Source organism: Misgurnus anguillicaudatus, chromosome 15 (genome assembly GCF_027580225.2).
Source record: "Misgurnus anguillicaudatus chromosome 15, ASM2758022v2, whole genome shotgun sequence".
In the NCBI taxonomy this organism is placed as follows: Eukaryota; Metazoa; Chordata; class Actinopteri; order Cypriniformes; family Cobitidae; genus Misgurnus; species Misgurnus anguillicaudatus.
The window spans coordinates 35,434,671-35,450,226 of NC_073351.2; the positions used below are offsets into that span (position 1 = coordinate 35,434,671).

Genomic DNA, 15,556 nt, shown 5'->3' on the forward strand with positions numbered 1-15,556 from the left:
ATGGTTTTACCAAATCTATATTATAAGGTTTGCATCACAATTCAGCTGGTATGTGGGTAGAATACAGAAAACTTGTCTCGCATAGAGAAAAATATCAACGTCAAAGCCAATCACATTGGCAAAGCATAAAACGTAATTTACTACACCAAATGATGTCTAAAGCTTCAAGAGTCCAGGTGAATTTTGCACAGCAATTCTACAGGTAGTGCAAGAACGCACTTATTTTTTAACAAATTTTTTGCGTGCTGCGTTAGGATTGGCCCGTTTTTTGCCTCCTCCCGCCTGTCCGTCTCGCAGATGTAAGCCGGCGGATCTGCTGTAGATATCGTGCTCAGAGAAAGGAGAGCTGCCGGCCAGGTAGTCTGGATCAAACACGTTAGTTTTCTGCCGAGCTTTCTTAGAGACCCTCTGCTGTGGGAAACGCTGGTCTTCCACTAGAAGAGGGTTAGATGCATGTTTTCCTCCTTGTGGCAAAGGTAGAGAATACTGCGGAAGAAGAAACCACGATGACACAACATCATGGTATTATATAAACGTGTGATATGCAACATACAAAACATGGTTTGATTAAGAGAACATTTGATTTTGTGTCACAATGGCTTTGTTTCAAAATAGCTTAGTAGAAAGAGTTAAGATACGCTTCATTGGTGCAAAGCATGGTCCAAAAAAAAAGAGACTTCTGATTGTCACTTCTGATATTTTATGGCTGTTAGGTTCCCCTACTTTTGGAACAGAGCTACCATGATGAGCGAGATGTCTCGGTTACTCACCCTCTTCCCTTTTGAATTTAAGACTTTAGGGTTTCTTGAAAAATGCATCTGCATGGAACCGTCTTCATTAATGGTGACGGCAACCTTCTTCAAAGTGTTGTTTCCACAGTGTGGACAGAAAGTTTTGCTCATGTTTGTTGTTGTCCTGAAATAATGGGAAGAACATTACCGTCAAAAAGAAAAATTAATTTTAAATATCAATGTTATGACACACTCTTATACATTTATAAGGTAACACTTTACAATAAGGTATATTAGTTAACATTAGTTAATGTATTAACTAGCATGAACAAACCATGAGCAATACATTTGTTACAGTATTTATTCATCTTTGTTAATGTTAGTTAGGGCTGTAACAATGCTTAAATAATCGCCTCATCGTGATTGTTTGACTTCATCGCGATAATTTCAGATCACCGCAATGATTGCACATCTCTCTAAAAAACACAAGGGGGAGCTGCAGCGCCTGTATAAACGAGAATGTATCAGATAACTTTTAAATATGTGTTTTGTGTATTAATATTTACTGCCAGGTAAACCTTGCAAAATATTTTATATAAATAATCAAAATGTGTGAAAATTATTTCATAAACAAAAAATGTATGAGAATTAAATGACAAAGCAATAAAACAGACAATTAATCGTCATAATCGCCACAATTTATTAGGCAATTAACCGTCAGCCAAATTTCATAATCGTGACAGCCCTAATGTTAGTTAATAGAAATAAAGCTTTTAATTGTTTGTTCATGTCAATTCACAGCGCATTAACTAAAATTAACAAGATTTTAATAAAATATTAGTAATTATTGTAATTAACATTAACAAAGATTAATAAATGCTGTATAAGTGCAATCCATTATTAGTTGATATGAACTAATGTAGTTCACGTATGTTAACTAATGAACTTTATTGTAAAGTGTTACCATTTATAATATTTATATAGAATTATATTATTGATAATATTAATAATAAAAATAATCATTATAATAATATGATGATTATGAACATTATTTATTAACTACTTGCAACTTTTATAATTTATAAAAACACACACACAAACACATTATATATTAAATATACAAGTACATTTAGTACGATGATCAGTGATTATTTTGCTGGGTTAATTCAGTACTCACTTAAAGCAGGCGTGACAGCGTAAAATGTAGCTCCTGGTGTGTTTAATGAGCATCCCATTCACTGACAGCACATGAAGTCCAATCTGAATCAAAACATTCTGACAGAAAATCATAAACAGATTAACATTTTAGCTTCTTACAAATTATAGACTTGTAATGCAGGGTTCACACCAGACGCGGTAGAGGCGGCAAGCGCGAGTGATTTACTGTGGGTTCACACCAGACGCGAGTTTAACGATTTGCGTGAGTAGATTACATACGAAGTCAATGCAAAGAAGCGATCAGACGCGTCCTCGCGTAGGGCAATGCGAATGACGCGATATGGGTGGCGCATTTGCCGTGAAAACACGCACTATACACCTTAAACGCGTCTTCGGCTAAGTTGAAAATATTCAACTCGAGCAAAAAAATTCACATGACACAAAGTTAAATCCCGCGAGTAATCTAGAGCAAGTAACGCGATGCCCTGCGTTTGGTGTGTACTTAGCATTACATGTTAAGTCAATGTAAAGACGCGATACGACGCATCCTGCAGCGCGTTCCACGCAAAACGCGTGAGTTGAAAAATCTGAACTTCGGTGGATTTCCGCACCACGTTAACCAAACAGGACTTTGCTGTAGTAGTGATGTGATTACAGGAAGTGAGCGGAGTCTCAGCGGAGTTGTAGAAGCCCCTCCCATGGCGCAAATTTTCGCGTGAAAGTCTCGAATGACTAGAATTTCATGCGCGAATAAAGTGTGTAAACTCAAATGTTTAAGCGTCAAACTATGCGCGAATAGCTCGTTTTTGCCTCCTCAACTGCGGCTGGTGTGTGAATGCACCATAAAAAATGGCTGCCACCAAACTATGACAACAACAAAAGTGAAATGCTAAAAGTGCATTGTGGGACTTTTAGAAGGAACTCTTGACAAAAAAGCTATATAAAATACACAACTATTTCATAAGTGGTGTATAAACACTTTACATAATGGACTTTTATTCCCTTAGAATGAGCCGCTTTTATCTACATACACAGCGGGTCCTCTTACATGAAAGTTGCTATTTCTCGCCACAAGTGTTTCTACATTAGCCCTAAACGGACAAACTACTCAGACGATGCGGCGTTTGTCCTGTGGCGGCTACCGTAGCTTCTCTATGCGTTTCTTGAAGAAGGGGTAAGATGTGTTTGTCCTGTGGCGGCTACCATAGCTTCTTTATGCGTTTCTTAAAGGAGGGGTGAGATGTGGATTTAGCCATTGGTTGCAATTCACAATCTCACCTCTAGATGCCGCTAAAAATCTACACAGTGGACCTTTAAAAGGGTCAAATTGACATTACATACTTGATAATAATGTTAATGGCTTTACTGAGTACATTTTTCAAATTCAAATTCACAATCTTCAACAATATGTAATAATCTTGTCATCTGTCAAAAGACTTTTTCTGCTGATGTAAGCAAAGCTAAAATATATCAAATTAATTTAAACAAAAGCAAACCTCATGATTGACAAAGTCATCCAACAGCTATGTAAAAAAACTGAGAGCACACCAAGACACATAAAGGTGTGACTAAAAATCAATGTTATTTCAGCAAACCATTACTTCTGAAGTTAAACTATTCCTAAAATACATGTAAAAACATTAGCATTGTTTGTTAAAATATATTTGAACTTGTTTTCTTTGCTGTATTCAAGATCTGAAAACATCGCATCTTTTTTTGTTATTTTGACCATTTTCCCCCATTTCAATATTCAGTAAATAAATGCAAATGAAAACATGTTGACCGAATGAAACAAAATTATAATTTTACTTAAACACATACCTATAAATAGCACATTTAGAATCTCTAAATAAAGGACTTTTTATTTTTTCACAGCTGTATATACGGTTTATTGTTAAGGGATTTCAATGATCACAAGTACCTGCATGGCAAAATCAGTGGTCACACAGCCCACTGTGACATTTGCTGAGGATCCCCAGTTACCAGCCTCCATCTGTACTTGTTTAATGTTACTGGGAGTAATCCAACCCCCACCATCATCATCATCCTCTTCCTCATCATTTTGTTCTTCCTCGTGTTCATCTTCATTACCGTCCTCATGGTCTTCAGATTCAGTCACGTGACTGTCGGCTGACAAGTCAACAGAGTGCAGTTTCTCTGTGACTTTTCCAAAATGATCTTTTATCGTGACCGTGTCTGCTGCCTAAACAGAATGAACAAAAGGAAGAACAGTTAAGAGACAAAATCACCTTTATTTTGACAACCGTTTATAGTTGATTTGTTTTATTACCAGTAGTTCAAGCAGATCAGTCTCAATGCTTGGCAATGGGTTCCTCCAGAACTGAAAACTGTTGAACTCTGAAGTATCTGTGTCTCGTGGATCTTTTGTTGTCGTTGAATTTTCAACAACGGAGCCTTGTTTATCTGTGGGCTGAAATATCCACCATTTACAGATCTGAAGATTCATTACAAACTATCAATTGGAGATCTACTTTTCTGAGTTTCATAAATGTGATATTCGACACATGTTACAGATCTTACATAAGAGCTTAACTTATTTTTAGTCCTGAATGTTTTCTTATATAGTAGTTGGAAGGTTGCCGTCTTACTTTTGATGGAAAATGGAAACCGGCAATACCATCAGGAGCCTCTGGATGTCTTTTTGTGGTGCATATTTCAATCTGAAATTCAATTAAAAAGTGTCTAAATAAATATAGACAACAGAAGTCTGTTTAAGATTTATGAATTGTCTTAATAATTCAATCATCAATACCTTTTTCTCAGGCTCTTTCTTTAAATGTTCAGTTCCCACATGATCACTTTCCAGTTGATAAGTCAGTGCTAAGACTTTAATGTCTGTGGCTGACAGACTCGGGTAATCTCCGGTCTTTTTAGCAAATTCTGTAACTGTGATTTAAGTAGATCAAAGTTAACATACAAAACAATCCACCGATAACATACATGCCTTTAGTTGAATTCTGAAAGTAAGATTTATTATTAACAGTAGTAGTTGTTTTACCCAATCGTATGTACTCGGGGTAAGGTTCTTTAAAATTTAGTTTGTATGGCAGGAAGGCCAAGCTTTTTTTAGTCTGTTTGTCCCGAATTTCTTCAACGACATCTTTTAACGTGTAGATATTTGTTCCAATTTCCTAAAACAAGACAGAACAAACATTCACGTAAAAACAGATACATTTTCCTTCGTTGGATCAAGTGTGCAATGCAAAAACTTAAATATTGGCAAATAAATGGTACTACCAGTGGGTTTTTTTAAGTTACTTAACATCTTTTACATAACATCTGCATTGAAAAGTATAAAAAATAAAAATATAATAGGTGAATTGCAAGTAATTGTTTGCAGAATAAAAGTTTTTGTTTACATCATATGTGTGTGTACTGACTGTGTATAATAATTTTTAACACACACGCACACGCACACAAATATATAATGTTAAGAAAAAATATATTTAGTATTAAATTTTTTATATAAATAATATATCTGATCTATCATTTCTCAAAAGTGCGTACGCGTAATTCAAAGAACGAATGTACGCCAAGAACTGCGGGTAACTTTTACGTCTCACTTTCAGATGTGAAATCTATAAATCGCAAATGAACTTGAAATGCGCAGTTGAAGAGTTTATCTCGCCTTTTAACGATGCCTAATTAATATCATTGACATATAAAATAGCAACTGTCAATGTTTAAATCCTTTTCAAGCAGCAAGAATGGCTTTTCCCCAAAAACCTGCAGCACTCGGACAATCAAAAGTGCGTATGTCTGCTCAGACCCTGACGCAGCGCTACGCACTTTCAACACCAAAGACCGTTTTCATAAATATGAACGTTGACGTGGATTTTTACGCACTCTTTATACATAACGCCCCATGTCTCATGTCATATTTATATTATCACACTTATACATCATATTACCAGCGATTTACTGTATCATGAACTAACATGTGACCGAATCGTTATTTAACATAGATAATTTTCATTAAACAACATATATTTGGGTAGCAATCTATGACTTGTTAAAAACACAACAATGACATCAACAATAACTCACTTGCAAAGGAGCGCGTTTGAGAAAAGCGCCAGCATCTGCCACAACATGCTCTACCTTGGCGGCCGCCATCTTCATCGTGATCAGATCTCGCGAGAACACCCGCTTGAGCCGCGGGAAGATGACGACATTTGTTGACGTTCTGGTAGTGTGGAAAGATGGCGGCGCGCTGGAGCAGTGAGAATGTGGTGGTGGAGTTTAGAGATGCACAGGTATGCTCTTACTGCACTTACGTACGTGCATTACATGCATCCAAAAAACTTTAGAGCAATTCACATTTACAATTGTCTTGTTAATAGTGACATTTGGAATAGAGTGACTTACTTTGTTTAGTATTGTGTGGTGTCTGTACAAAAACTTACTCTAGGAGTCACAGTCACTGCAGTTCTTATTGCAGTACAGCTGTGGTTACTGTGTGTTAGTCGTCATGAAAAATTCAAACCAAGTGTCAAAACTATTTAGAAAGCTTATACTGTATGCTAGAGATCTCGTTGAAAACTTATTTTACATACAGCCTGTAGTTTGGCTCTTGTGTTCTGCATTTAGTTTTAGTTCTGCTTTCAAATATACCTGACAAGATTTTACCAAAGTCTGATAATCTGATCTAGATGAGCAGTACCCGTTCTTTAACCAAGTAAGGATATTTATACAGAAAGTATTTAAACTCTTCAAGGTATGAATGTCATTACTTTAGATAACAACATACTTGTACATAAGTGTATATAGTAATATCACAAGCACATTCAAAACATGTGACAAAAACGTTTATAATGGTGAAATGATAAAAGTCAGATAATCTGTTAAAAATGAAGATAAAAAATGTTTAGACACTTTATAGTGGACAACTGTAGCAACATGGGTCCCTAGTTAATTTTACGATTATACCAGGGGTTGCAAAGGGGTGGAATGCTTCCGGTAAATTTACGGAAACTTTTCATGCAAACTTAAACTGGGGAACTTAATGGAAACTTAATGGAAATTATTTAGAAATTTATATAAACCATATCATATACAAACAAAAATAAAATTTTGTTCAGTCATAAGCAGACATGCATGCAAGGTAATAGAAATTTTGAAAGAATCCTGATATTTACGCTCATCAAGCCTGGATTTATTTTATTAAAAATCCTTTAGATTCTAATATGAATGAATTCTGAAGGATTTCTGATCGAATAAATGCAGCCTTGATGAGAATAAGAAACATTAAAAATAGTAATGTGTCCAAACTTTTTGGGTGGTGGTTTTGGGGTACTTTTTTAATGATCTCACATAAGTATTTTCTCAAGCAGTGTATTTATCTTTACAATGATATAATGTTGTCGCACACCACTATCTTACACACAGCACAATAATTTACAATGTAATTTACGTGAATACATGCAAAGATGGACATTTTGACATTATTTTGTGTGCAGGATTTAAGAAATTATCTCTGCATGTTATAGAAGAATGCAAGTATAAGTATACCTTCAGTAAGCAGTGTGCTGATGTTTGCATGTGACTGAAGAATGTGCAGGATAGAAATTCAACTGAAATTGCATTAAATCTTGTTGTTTTAAACAAAATTATGCTGCAAGATTTTTTACATACATTCAAGTTCCCTGTATTAGGCAACTCTGCATTTTTTTATTCCCATTAATTCCTGTTCATTCCCGTTTATTCCCATTAATTCTCATGGAAAGCCTTTAAAAAAATTCCCAGAATTTTCCAACCCTAATTATACATGTGAACCTGAGAAAAACCAATGTTTAAATGATAAACCAATTTCAAACATTTACTTCAATTGGCTGATAAATATGATGTGTGTGACGTGTGTAAGGAGATAGAGGAGCATTATTGGTTTCCAAATACACACATTTTTAATAGTGTCTCTCTTATGCATCTATGCAATGACATTCATTTACATTTTTAAGTGTAGCTGAAGTCTCCTAATACTTTATGGGGCCCTTATATGTACAAGTATATTATAATACAATAAATGTGGGGGAAATGAGAAAAACAGCAAATCTGTATGCAGTTTTGTTTATTGTTTTTAGATGATGTGTGTGTAGTTTCATAGCAGATCTGTTTGTGTTTTCAGGCTACTGCTATGTCAGTGGACTGTCTCGGTCTACACGCTGTTCTTTCTGGGTGTGTACAGCTTCAACTGAAGTCACATAAGCATGTCAACATTCCTTAACATCTGCGTTATTATGAGCACACCCTTATAATCAAATGCAGAAGTTATTGCTTAGTTTCATATAATGTAGTTCAAATATTTTTTGTAGTGCCTGTCACAAAGAAACAGTGAACTGTCTTTTTTCAGTACCACACTTTATTTACTCTTTTGTGTACATTTATAACAGGAGACGATTCTTATATGTTGTAAATCTGGAAGCGCCATCTGAAGCTCCACGCAAAATCAGCCGTCAGAGCAAATGGGATGTTGGGACGGTCCAGTGGAATCCACACAGAACCGAGGCCCATTTATTTGCTGCATCTGTATGAAAATATAACACATTTTAATTGATTTATTGCAGCATAAAATGACAAGTTACAGCTCAGTTTGACTTGCTTTTTTTTGTAGAGTAACCAGCGTGTCGACCTGTACGTCTGGCGTGATGGATCGGGCGGTCCGCACACATCTTTGCAAGGCCACACGCGTGTTATAAGGTAATCCGTGACCTTATAATTCTCCTGAAGCTATCTAACCATACCGACTTAAACATTATGTTAATATATAATGCAAGAAATGTTGTTTTTATTGCAAACAAAGTGTTAAACCGTTCAAGTCGTACTGCTGCTGTGGTTTTTATGAAGTTATCCTGGTGTTTTAGTGATTTGGACTGGTCCTGGTATGATCCAGAATTGCTTGTCACGAGTTCTGTGGACACATACATTTACATATGGGATACAAGGTAACACAAGGTATAAAGAGTTGAAAGGACAGTTTGTGGATCACCCCATATCTTACACCCTTTTCTGTTTGTTTCCAGGGACACAAGGAAACCGACAGTGGCGTTGTCTGCCGTGGGTGAGTGTAAAGTTGCCATGATTTCTGACTTGACTAGATTACAGTAAATATCCTGTGCGTTTGTTTTATTTTTATTTTGTTTTTCATGTATTAGCCGGAGCCTCTCAGGTTAAATGGAACAAACGGAATCACTACTGTTTGGCCTCCAGTCATGATGGAGATGTCAGAATCTGGGATAAGAGGGTGATTATATCTTTATTACTAACTTTTACACAATATTATCACATGGTCTGATAATATACTGTATATAATACTGTGCAAAAGTCTTAGGCCAACATTCCAACATTAGATTTGTTGTTTTAGCAGTGATTTAATGACTGTAATTATTTTTCATCTCTGTATTAGAATACAACATGAAAATGCAGGAAATATGTATGCTGGGTTAAAAAAAAAACAGAAAAAATTAGCTAAATACTGACTTTTGCCTAAAGAAGCAATTTTGTTCTGAAAATTGTTTTTATTTTTCCTTTATTTTCTGTTTGTGTCTAAAAGCTCACATAACACACGCTATTTCTACTAATCTAATTTTAATCTTGAGTACCTATCGAGTAGTGTTACATCCTTCATATCTTCAAAGAGTCTTTAGTTTTGTCAGATTTATAAAAGACAGATCAGCTGTACCGCTACTTTCCGGATAAAGTCGAGCTCCTGGAGGCGTACCGCAGGCGGAGCGAGTCGCGAGCAAGCAACACACACAAAACATTATCCCACTTTCTCTGGACTGGGCTAACTTATGATTCACTACATTTTTGTGTCGTTTACATTATATGGACTTACGCGCTGATTGCCAACAAAACACAGACATTTGATGCAGTTTTACTTACCGTCTGTGGCTCATGACCTAGTTGGGGCTGCCCCATTTCAACGAAATCCAGCGTTAAACAAACACACACGCACAACTCTGCTGCTGCCTTAGATAAACAAATTATATCAATTGTTCCCATAATGCTGGGTTCAATGGGAAGCTGAACAAGCTTAAATTTTCCTGATAAACAACAACACACTTTTCTAGTGACATTGATTTCGGCTCTTGGTTGGTGTGTGTGCTTTTCTGGTTGAAGTGCCCATATAAGGACTTCCACCATACTTTGCACTGCTTACGCAACAGATTTAGTAGTCTTAAAAAACTTTTAGAAACTTGTACGAACCCAGACAAAGTGCATTCGGCACAAAAATACTCCTGTAATACATCCAAATGTTTTTATGTTAACATTTGCACATGTTTAGCATGAGGAATCTATCTCTTTAACTGTGTTAATAAGTCAGAATGAATGACATACCGTTAGACCCCGTCCCCCTTCAATAAAGAAAGAAATATGGATGATCATTAACACAACAAAGCTGGTGGTGGCCATTTGCACAATATGGAATTTTCTGAATAAGAATCAAGATGAGAAATTAAGAAGTTTGTTAAATTAAATCTTTTGTATTTAACAAAATTGCACTGTGGTCTGGAGAAACTGTCTTTTTTGTCAATAAAGAGAATGTTGATGTTTGATTGGTTGTGGTATTTCAGAAACCCAACACTGCAGTTGAATATGTAGCGGCCCACCTTTCAAAAATTCATGGTTTGGATTGGCACCCTGATAATGAATACATCCTGGCAACTTCTAGTCAAGACAACTCAGTTCGGGTGATTATAAATTTGATCATTAATCATATTTCTCACATTCCATTGTGTCTGCAGCATTTGAACTAATACCTGATACTGTTTCTGTTTTTTACTCCAAAAGTTCTGGGATTACAGACAACCTCGGAAGTATCTTGATATCTTATCGTGCCAGGTGCCTGTTTGGAAGGCCAGATACACGGTACATTTCTTTCTTATTTTAACGGCACAATATGTAATTTTCATCGCTAGAGGTTGCTAAACAACAATGACGGTGTAGCTTAATGATGCTATAAAAGAGCGTGGAATGATGGGAGTTGTAGTCCTAACCTTCACTGTCCATAGGTGGAATGAGGGGAGTTGTAGTCCTCAACTTCACTGTCCATAGGTGGAATGAGGGGAGTTGTAGTCCTCAACTTCACTGTCCATAGGTGGAATGATGGGAGTTGTAGTCCTCAACTTCACTGTCCGTAGGTGGAATGATGGGAGTTGTAACCCTAACCTTCACTGTCCATAGGTGGAATGATGGGAGTTCTAGTTCTAGATGGGAGTTCTAGTCTAGATGGGAGTTCTAGTCCATCATTCCAGAAGGACTACAATTCCCTTTATTCCGCCTTTCACTGTCCAAAGGTGGAATGATGGGAGTTGTAGTACTAACTTTCACTGTCCATAGGTGGAATAATGGGAGTTCTAGTCCTACAACCCCCATCAGTACCAAATGACTACAATTCCCTTCATTCCGCCTTCACTGTGTTGGTGGAATGATGGGAGTTGTAGTCCTAACCTTCACTGTCCATAGGTGGAATGATGGGAGTTGTAGTCCTCTGTAGTCTTCGGTGGCCAAATATTCGGTGCATGCCTAATTAACACAATGGGATGCTTTTTAAATTAGTAAAATCTGGATTCAATCGTTGAAAACATTTTGGATAATGTGAGTACACAAAATATATAACACTGTGCTATTTTTTAGTTGTTTTCATGCAAAAATCACATATTGTGCCTTTAAATCATTTCCCATGTTAAATACCACAATGACTTTCTTTCTATTAAAGCTTAAAGAAAAATGTGATTCTTGTAAAGTACATATCGCATCCTCTCGTCCGATCAGCCGTTCTCTAATGGACTGGTTACAGTAATGGTTCCTCAGCTCCGGCGAGAGAACAGTCTTCTCCTGTGGAGCACGCTGGAGCTCAACAGCCCCGTTCATGCTTTTGTGGGACATGATGATGTCGTGCTTGAGTTTCAGTGGAGGCCACAGAAAGAAGGTGAGAATTCGTCCATGTCTCAGAGAAGCAACAAAGAGAAGTCTGGGCATTGTTGTAGTCGAGTACAACTCGGGTCCGAGTCAACACAAACACCATAGATTGACTGTCGAGTCTGAGTCAAGACACGTCCAGATAAAACTTAATGTGAACTTGGTCTCTACATTTAATCTTGGGTCTTGATCTGGTCTCGGACTCAAGTTGGACTCCACTACCACACTGATTTTGGGAGAAATACTTTTTTTATTTAATAAAGTCAATAGAGGTTTGAAACTCACCTCATAGTCTTGCTTAATAACTGTTTGTGATCAATTAATCACTTAATTGTTTTTCTGGTTTTTGTAAGTTGCTTTGGATAAAAGCATCTGATAAATGCTTAAATATAAATGTAAATATTATTGTGCTTGATTGATCAGTGGATGCTATTCCAAAAAATAATAATGTTCAAATAATCATTTACCTTTCTGTTTCCTGATCAGAAATACCTCATGACAATATGTGTCAAATGTCTTTCCGTTTGCATTTTAGGTTCTAAAGACTGCCAGCTGGTCACATGGTCCAGAGATCAGACCCTGAGGATATGGAGAGTAGACCCTCAACTCCAAAAGGTAATGATCACGATTTAAATTTTACAGGACTGAATGAATTGTACATGTAAATCTTAAAGCTCACATAACGCATGCTGTTTCTGCTAATCTCATGTTAATCTTGAGTGCCTATAGAGGAGTATTACATCCTTTATATCTCAGAAGAGTTTGTAGTTTTATTAGATATATCACTGCATAAAATGACTTTTTACTTAGTCACTACTACTAAGTAAAATTTTTCTTGAAAGTCATTCTGTACCGCTACTTTCCGAGCTCCTGGAGATGTACCGCGGGTGGGGCGAGTCACGAGCACAAAACACAGACAAAACATTATCCAAGTATCTCTGGATAACTTATGATTCCCTTCTTCTAATGTTGATGTCATTTACATTATATCCACTCAACAAAACACAGACATTTGATGCAGTTTTACTTACCGACTCATGACCCTTTTGGGACCGCCCCATTTCAACAAAATCCAGCCTTAAACACTTGTACCACTCCGCTGCTACCCCGGATAAAGAAACTATATCCATTGTTCCCATAATAATGAGTTATTTGGGAAGCTGAACAAGCTTAAATTTCCCTCACAAACAACAACACTTCTTGATTTCATGTCAGCTCTTGGTTCGTGTTCGCTATTTCGGGAGGAATGCCCATAAAAGGACTTCCGCTGTACTTTCAGCACTCATTGCACAACAAAATCAGTCAAAAAAATCTTTCCGAAGCTGGTATGAACCAAGACTGTTATATGCACAAATGCAAAGAAACTTTGCTCATGTTTAGCATGTGAATCCAACTCTTTAACTGTGTCAGAATGCATGAAATACCATTAGACCCCCCCCCCTTAATAAAGGCTGGTCACCGTTTGTGTGAGATTGATCGAGTCCTGTGTTTCTCAGCTATGTTGTGCGAACGAAATGGATGAGATGATGGAGGGCTTGACCCTCACAGATACAGAAAAGACGCTGCGATCCCAAGACTCTGAACCTCCGCTCAGTCCTGGACCAACAGCGGAGAACTCGCATGGTAAAAACTTGATGTCTCTGTCATTACATTGCACAGTTGGAGTGTAAATATTAGAAGATGCACGCTTCGTAAAGTCTTACTTTTCGTTTGATTTATTTTGATGTTGCGCATTTACAGATCAGTTTGAAGGCCTGACTTCAGGTGGTAAAAATGATCTTCCAGGTTTGCCCCAAACGCTGCAGCAGGAGTTTTCTTTGGTCAATCTGCAGATTCGTAATGTCAACGTGGAGGTCAGTAACTTCATAGAAAGTTTTAAGTACACTGCAAAAAATGACTTTCTTAGTATTTTTTCTTGTTTTAAGTACAAATTTCTAAAAATTTAAATTTTAAATCAATATGTCTGTTATTTTCTTGATGACCATAGAAAATAAGTCTAGTTTTTAGACGTTTAAATATCTTATACACTTAATTAAAAAAAATTTAGAAAACATTAGCTTACCCCATTGGCAGATTTTTTTGGCTTGTTTTCGCACAAATTCACTTACATTTGATATTTTTTGTCTAGAAACTAGGCTTATTTTCTTAGGTCATCAAGAAAATGCATCTTAATTTAAGAATTTTTTAAAAACATTTTTTTAGATATTTGTATTTGAAGAAAGTCATTACCTATAACCAGAAGGAATTGTCTTTGTTCCTACAGATGGATGCAGTTAACCGCACTTGCTTCGTGTCAGCTGATTACGGAGCCAGTCGTGTCCGCCTCGTCGTAAAATTCCCTGCCCAGTATCCCAACAATGCAGCTCCGTCTTTCCAGTTTGTTCCTCCAACAAACATCTCGTCTTCCATGAAGACCAAGATACAAAAGGTACGAAAAGTTTGGCTTTACAATTTAAGCAGCATTGTGAAAAATACAATTTTCAAAGAGTATTTTATCTCTTTGGTAGATCTTGACTGATACGTCGCTTCAAAAGGTGAAAAGGAACCAGAACTGCTTGGAGCCGTGTGTTAGACAACTGGTGTCTTGTTTAGACTCGGACATGGTAAGTGATCTTCAACGTTATCATTTTATTATTTCTGGTGGTTTGCATCATTATTACTGTTCTCCAATTTGAAACAACCCTGAACTCTGAGTATTAGCATGATTGTTGCCTGGCGAGTTATAATTTGTTGGAAAAAGTCCAACACTTAGCACAATACACTCTTGCAATCACGTTGGAGTCACCATTATCACCAAGAAGAATCTTCTAGCCTCTGTTTGTTCTCTTTCTTCATTTAAATGTCTAGGAGGACGGTACAAACCCCTACGTGTCTACCATCCCGGTGACACCTGCTCTTCCTGCTTTTCCTCGAGTGACCAACACTTACGGCTCGTACCAGGATGCCAACATCCCATTTCCCCGAACCTCAGGGGCGCGCTTCTGTGGGACAGGTTGACTGGGATAATACCTCACAACCTTATGATATTATTATTTTTAATGCACATGTTTTAATGTTAATAGATCCATGGTTCGTTGTTATTTAACATTTCTGCTCATTTAGGTTCCTTGGTTTATTTCACTCGGCCCATGAGCATGCATCGGACGGTCCCTACAACTGAACCCACTCCCAGGTAAACTATCCATCTGCTCTTCAACTCTTTCCCAGCCATTGACAAGTTAACTCGTTAATTAAGAGAAAACACTTCCCTGCCAATGAAGAGTATTTCCGGCTTTCCGAATACCGCTATTATCCACCAGGTGGCGCTCCTCTTCAACTTATAAAACCTGAAAGTATCGCTCTAGAGCAAACATCTGTATGTCCATGTAAGTTTTGAGGATCGCTCTGAATCTGATCTTTAACAAAGTCCTTCACAAAAATGGAATTATCTCAGCTTTTTGCTCAAAATTGGGTGTTTAAAAAAAAAACGACCCATATTGAAGAGGTGATAAAAAGAGAACTAAAGAAGGTAGCATTAAACTTTTTTTTTTTTGAAAGCAGAGGGTCTGTTCTTTTATTTGATATTTTGTATGTTTATATATTTTAAGAAGAACATGTTCTGGACGGCATTAAACTTTTGTGGAAATCATGAAAAATGCTGGCGCTGGCAACTTAAAAAAAGAACGCTGTCGGGGAAAGAGTTAAAGGGGTCAAATTAGTTAAAATGTTCATTTTGTTCCTCAAGG

General features: G+C 36.9%; 2 protein-coding genes across 4 annotated transcripts in view; one reads left to right on the forward strand and one right to left on the reverse strand.

Annotated features, from left to right (window-relative positions):
• nob1 (NIN1 (RPN12) binding protein 1 homolog) lies at nucleotides 1-6,090 on the reverse strand. Its single transcript, XM_055173643.2, has 9 exons — nucleotides 5,958-6,090; nucleotides 4,909-5,041; nucleotides 4,663-4,796; nucleotides 4,499-4,570; nucleotides 4,180-4,320; nucleotides 3,811-4,092; nucleotides 1,909-2,006; nucleotides 771-915; nucleotides 1-486 (listed from the first exon to the last, which is right to left on the reverse strand). The coding sequence occupies exons 1-9, from the start codon at nucleotides 6,030-6,032 to the stop codon at nucleotides 220-222; spliced, it is 1,347 nt and encodes a 448-aa protein (XP_055029618.2). The 5' UTR covers nucleotides 6,033-6,090; the 3' UTR covers nucleotides 1-219.
• wdr59 (WD repeat domain 59) overlaps nucleotides 6,061-15,556 on the forward strand; it is a 22,712-nt gene continuing 13,216 nt past the window's right edge. For 2 of the 3 annotated variants that reach the window (XM_055173636.2, XM_055173637.2), the window contains exons 1-17: nucleotides 6,061-6,166; nucleotides 8,035-8,084; nucleotides 8,300-8,435; nucleotides 8,521-8,606; nucleotides 8,771-8,851; nucleotides 8,930-8,967; nucleotides 9,062-9,150; nucleotides 10,484-10,600; nucleotides 10,701-10,778; nucleotides 11,685-11,841; nucleotides 12,367-12,446; nucleotides 13,328-13,454; nucleotides 13,572-13,684; nucleotides 14,095-14,259; nucleotides 14,339-14,434; nucleotides 14,679-14,823; nucleotides 14,934-15,003. In XM_055173636.2, the coding sequence (XP_055029611.1) occupies nucleotides 6,113-6,166; nucleotides 8,035-8,084; nucleotides 8,300-8,435; nucleotides 8,521-8,606; nucleotides 8,771-8,851; nucleotides 8,930-8,967; nucleotides 9,062-9,150; nucleotides 10,484-10,600; nucleotides 10,701-10,778; nucleotides 11,685-11,841; nucleotides 12,367-12,446; nucleotides 13,328-13,454; nucleotides 13,572-13,684; nucleotides 14,095-14,259; nucleotides 14,339-14,434; nucleotides 14,679-14,823; nucleotides 14,934-15,003 (1,682 nt within the window). In that variant the 5' untranslated portion in view covers nucleotides 6,061-6,112. The remainder of the gene's footprint in view (nucleotides 6,167-8,034; nucleotides 8,085-8,299; nucleotides 8,436-8,520; nucleotides 8,607-8,770; nucleotides 8,852-8,929; nucleotides 8,968-9,061; nucleotides 9,151-10,483; nucleotides 10,601-10,700; nucleotides 10,779-11,684; nucleotides 11,842-12,366; nucleotides 12,447-13,327; nucleotides 13,455-13,571; nucleotides 13,685-14,094; nucleotides 14,260-14,338; nucleotides 14,435-14,678; nucleotides 14,824-14,933; nucleotides 15,004-15,556) is intronic. The other variant, XM_055173638.2, reaches the window with a different exon arrangement.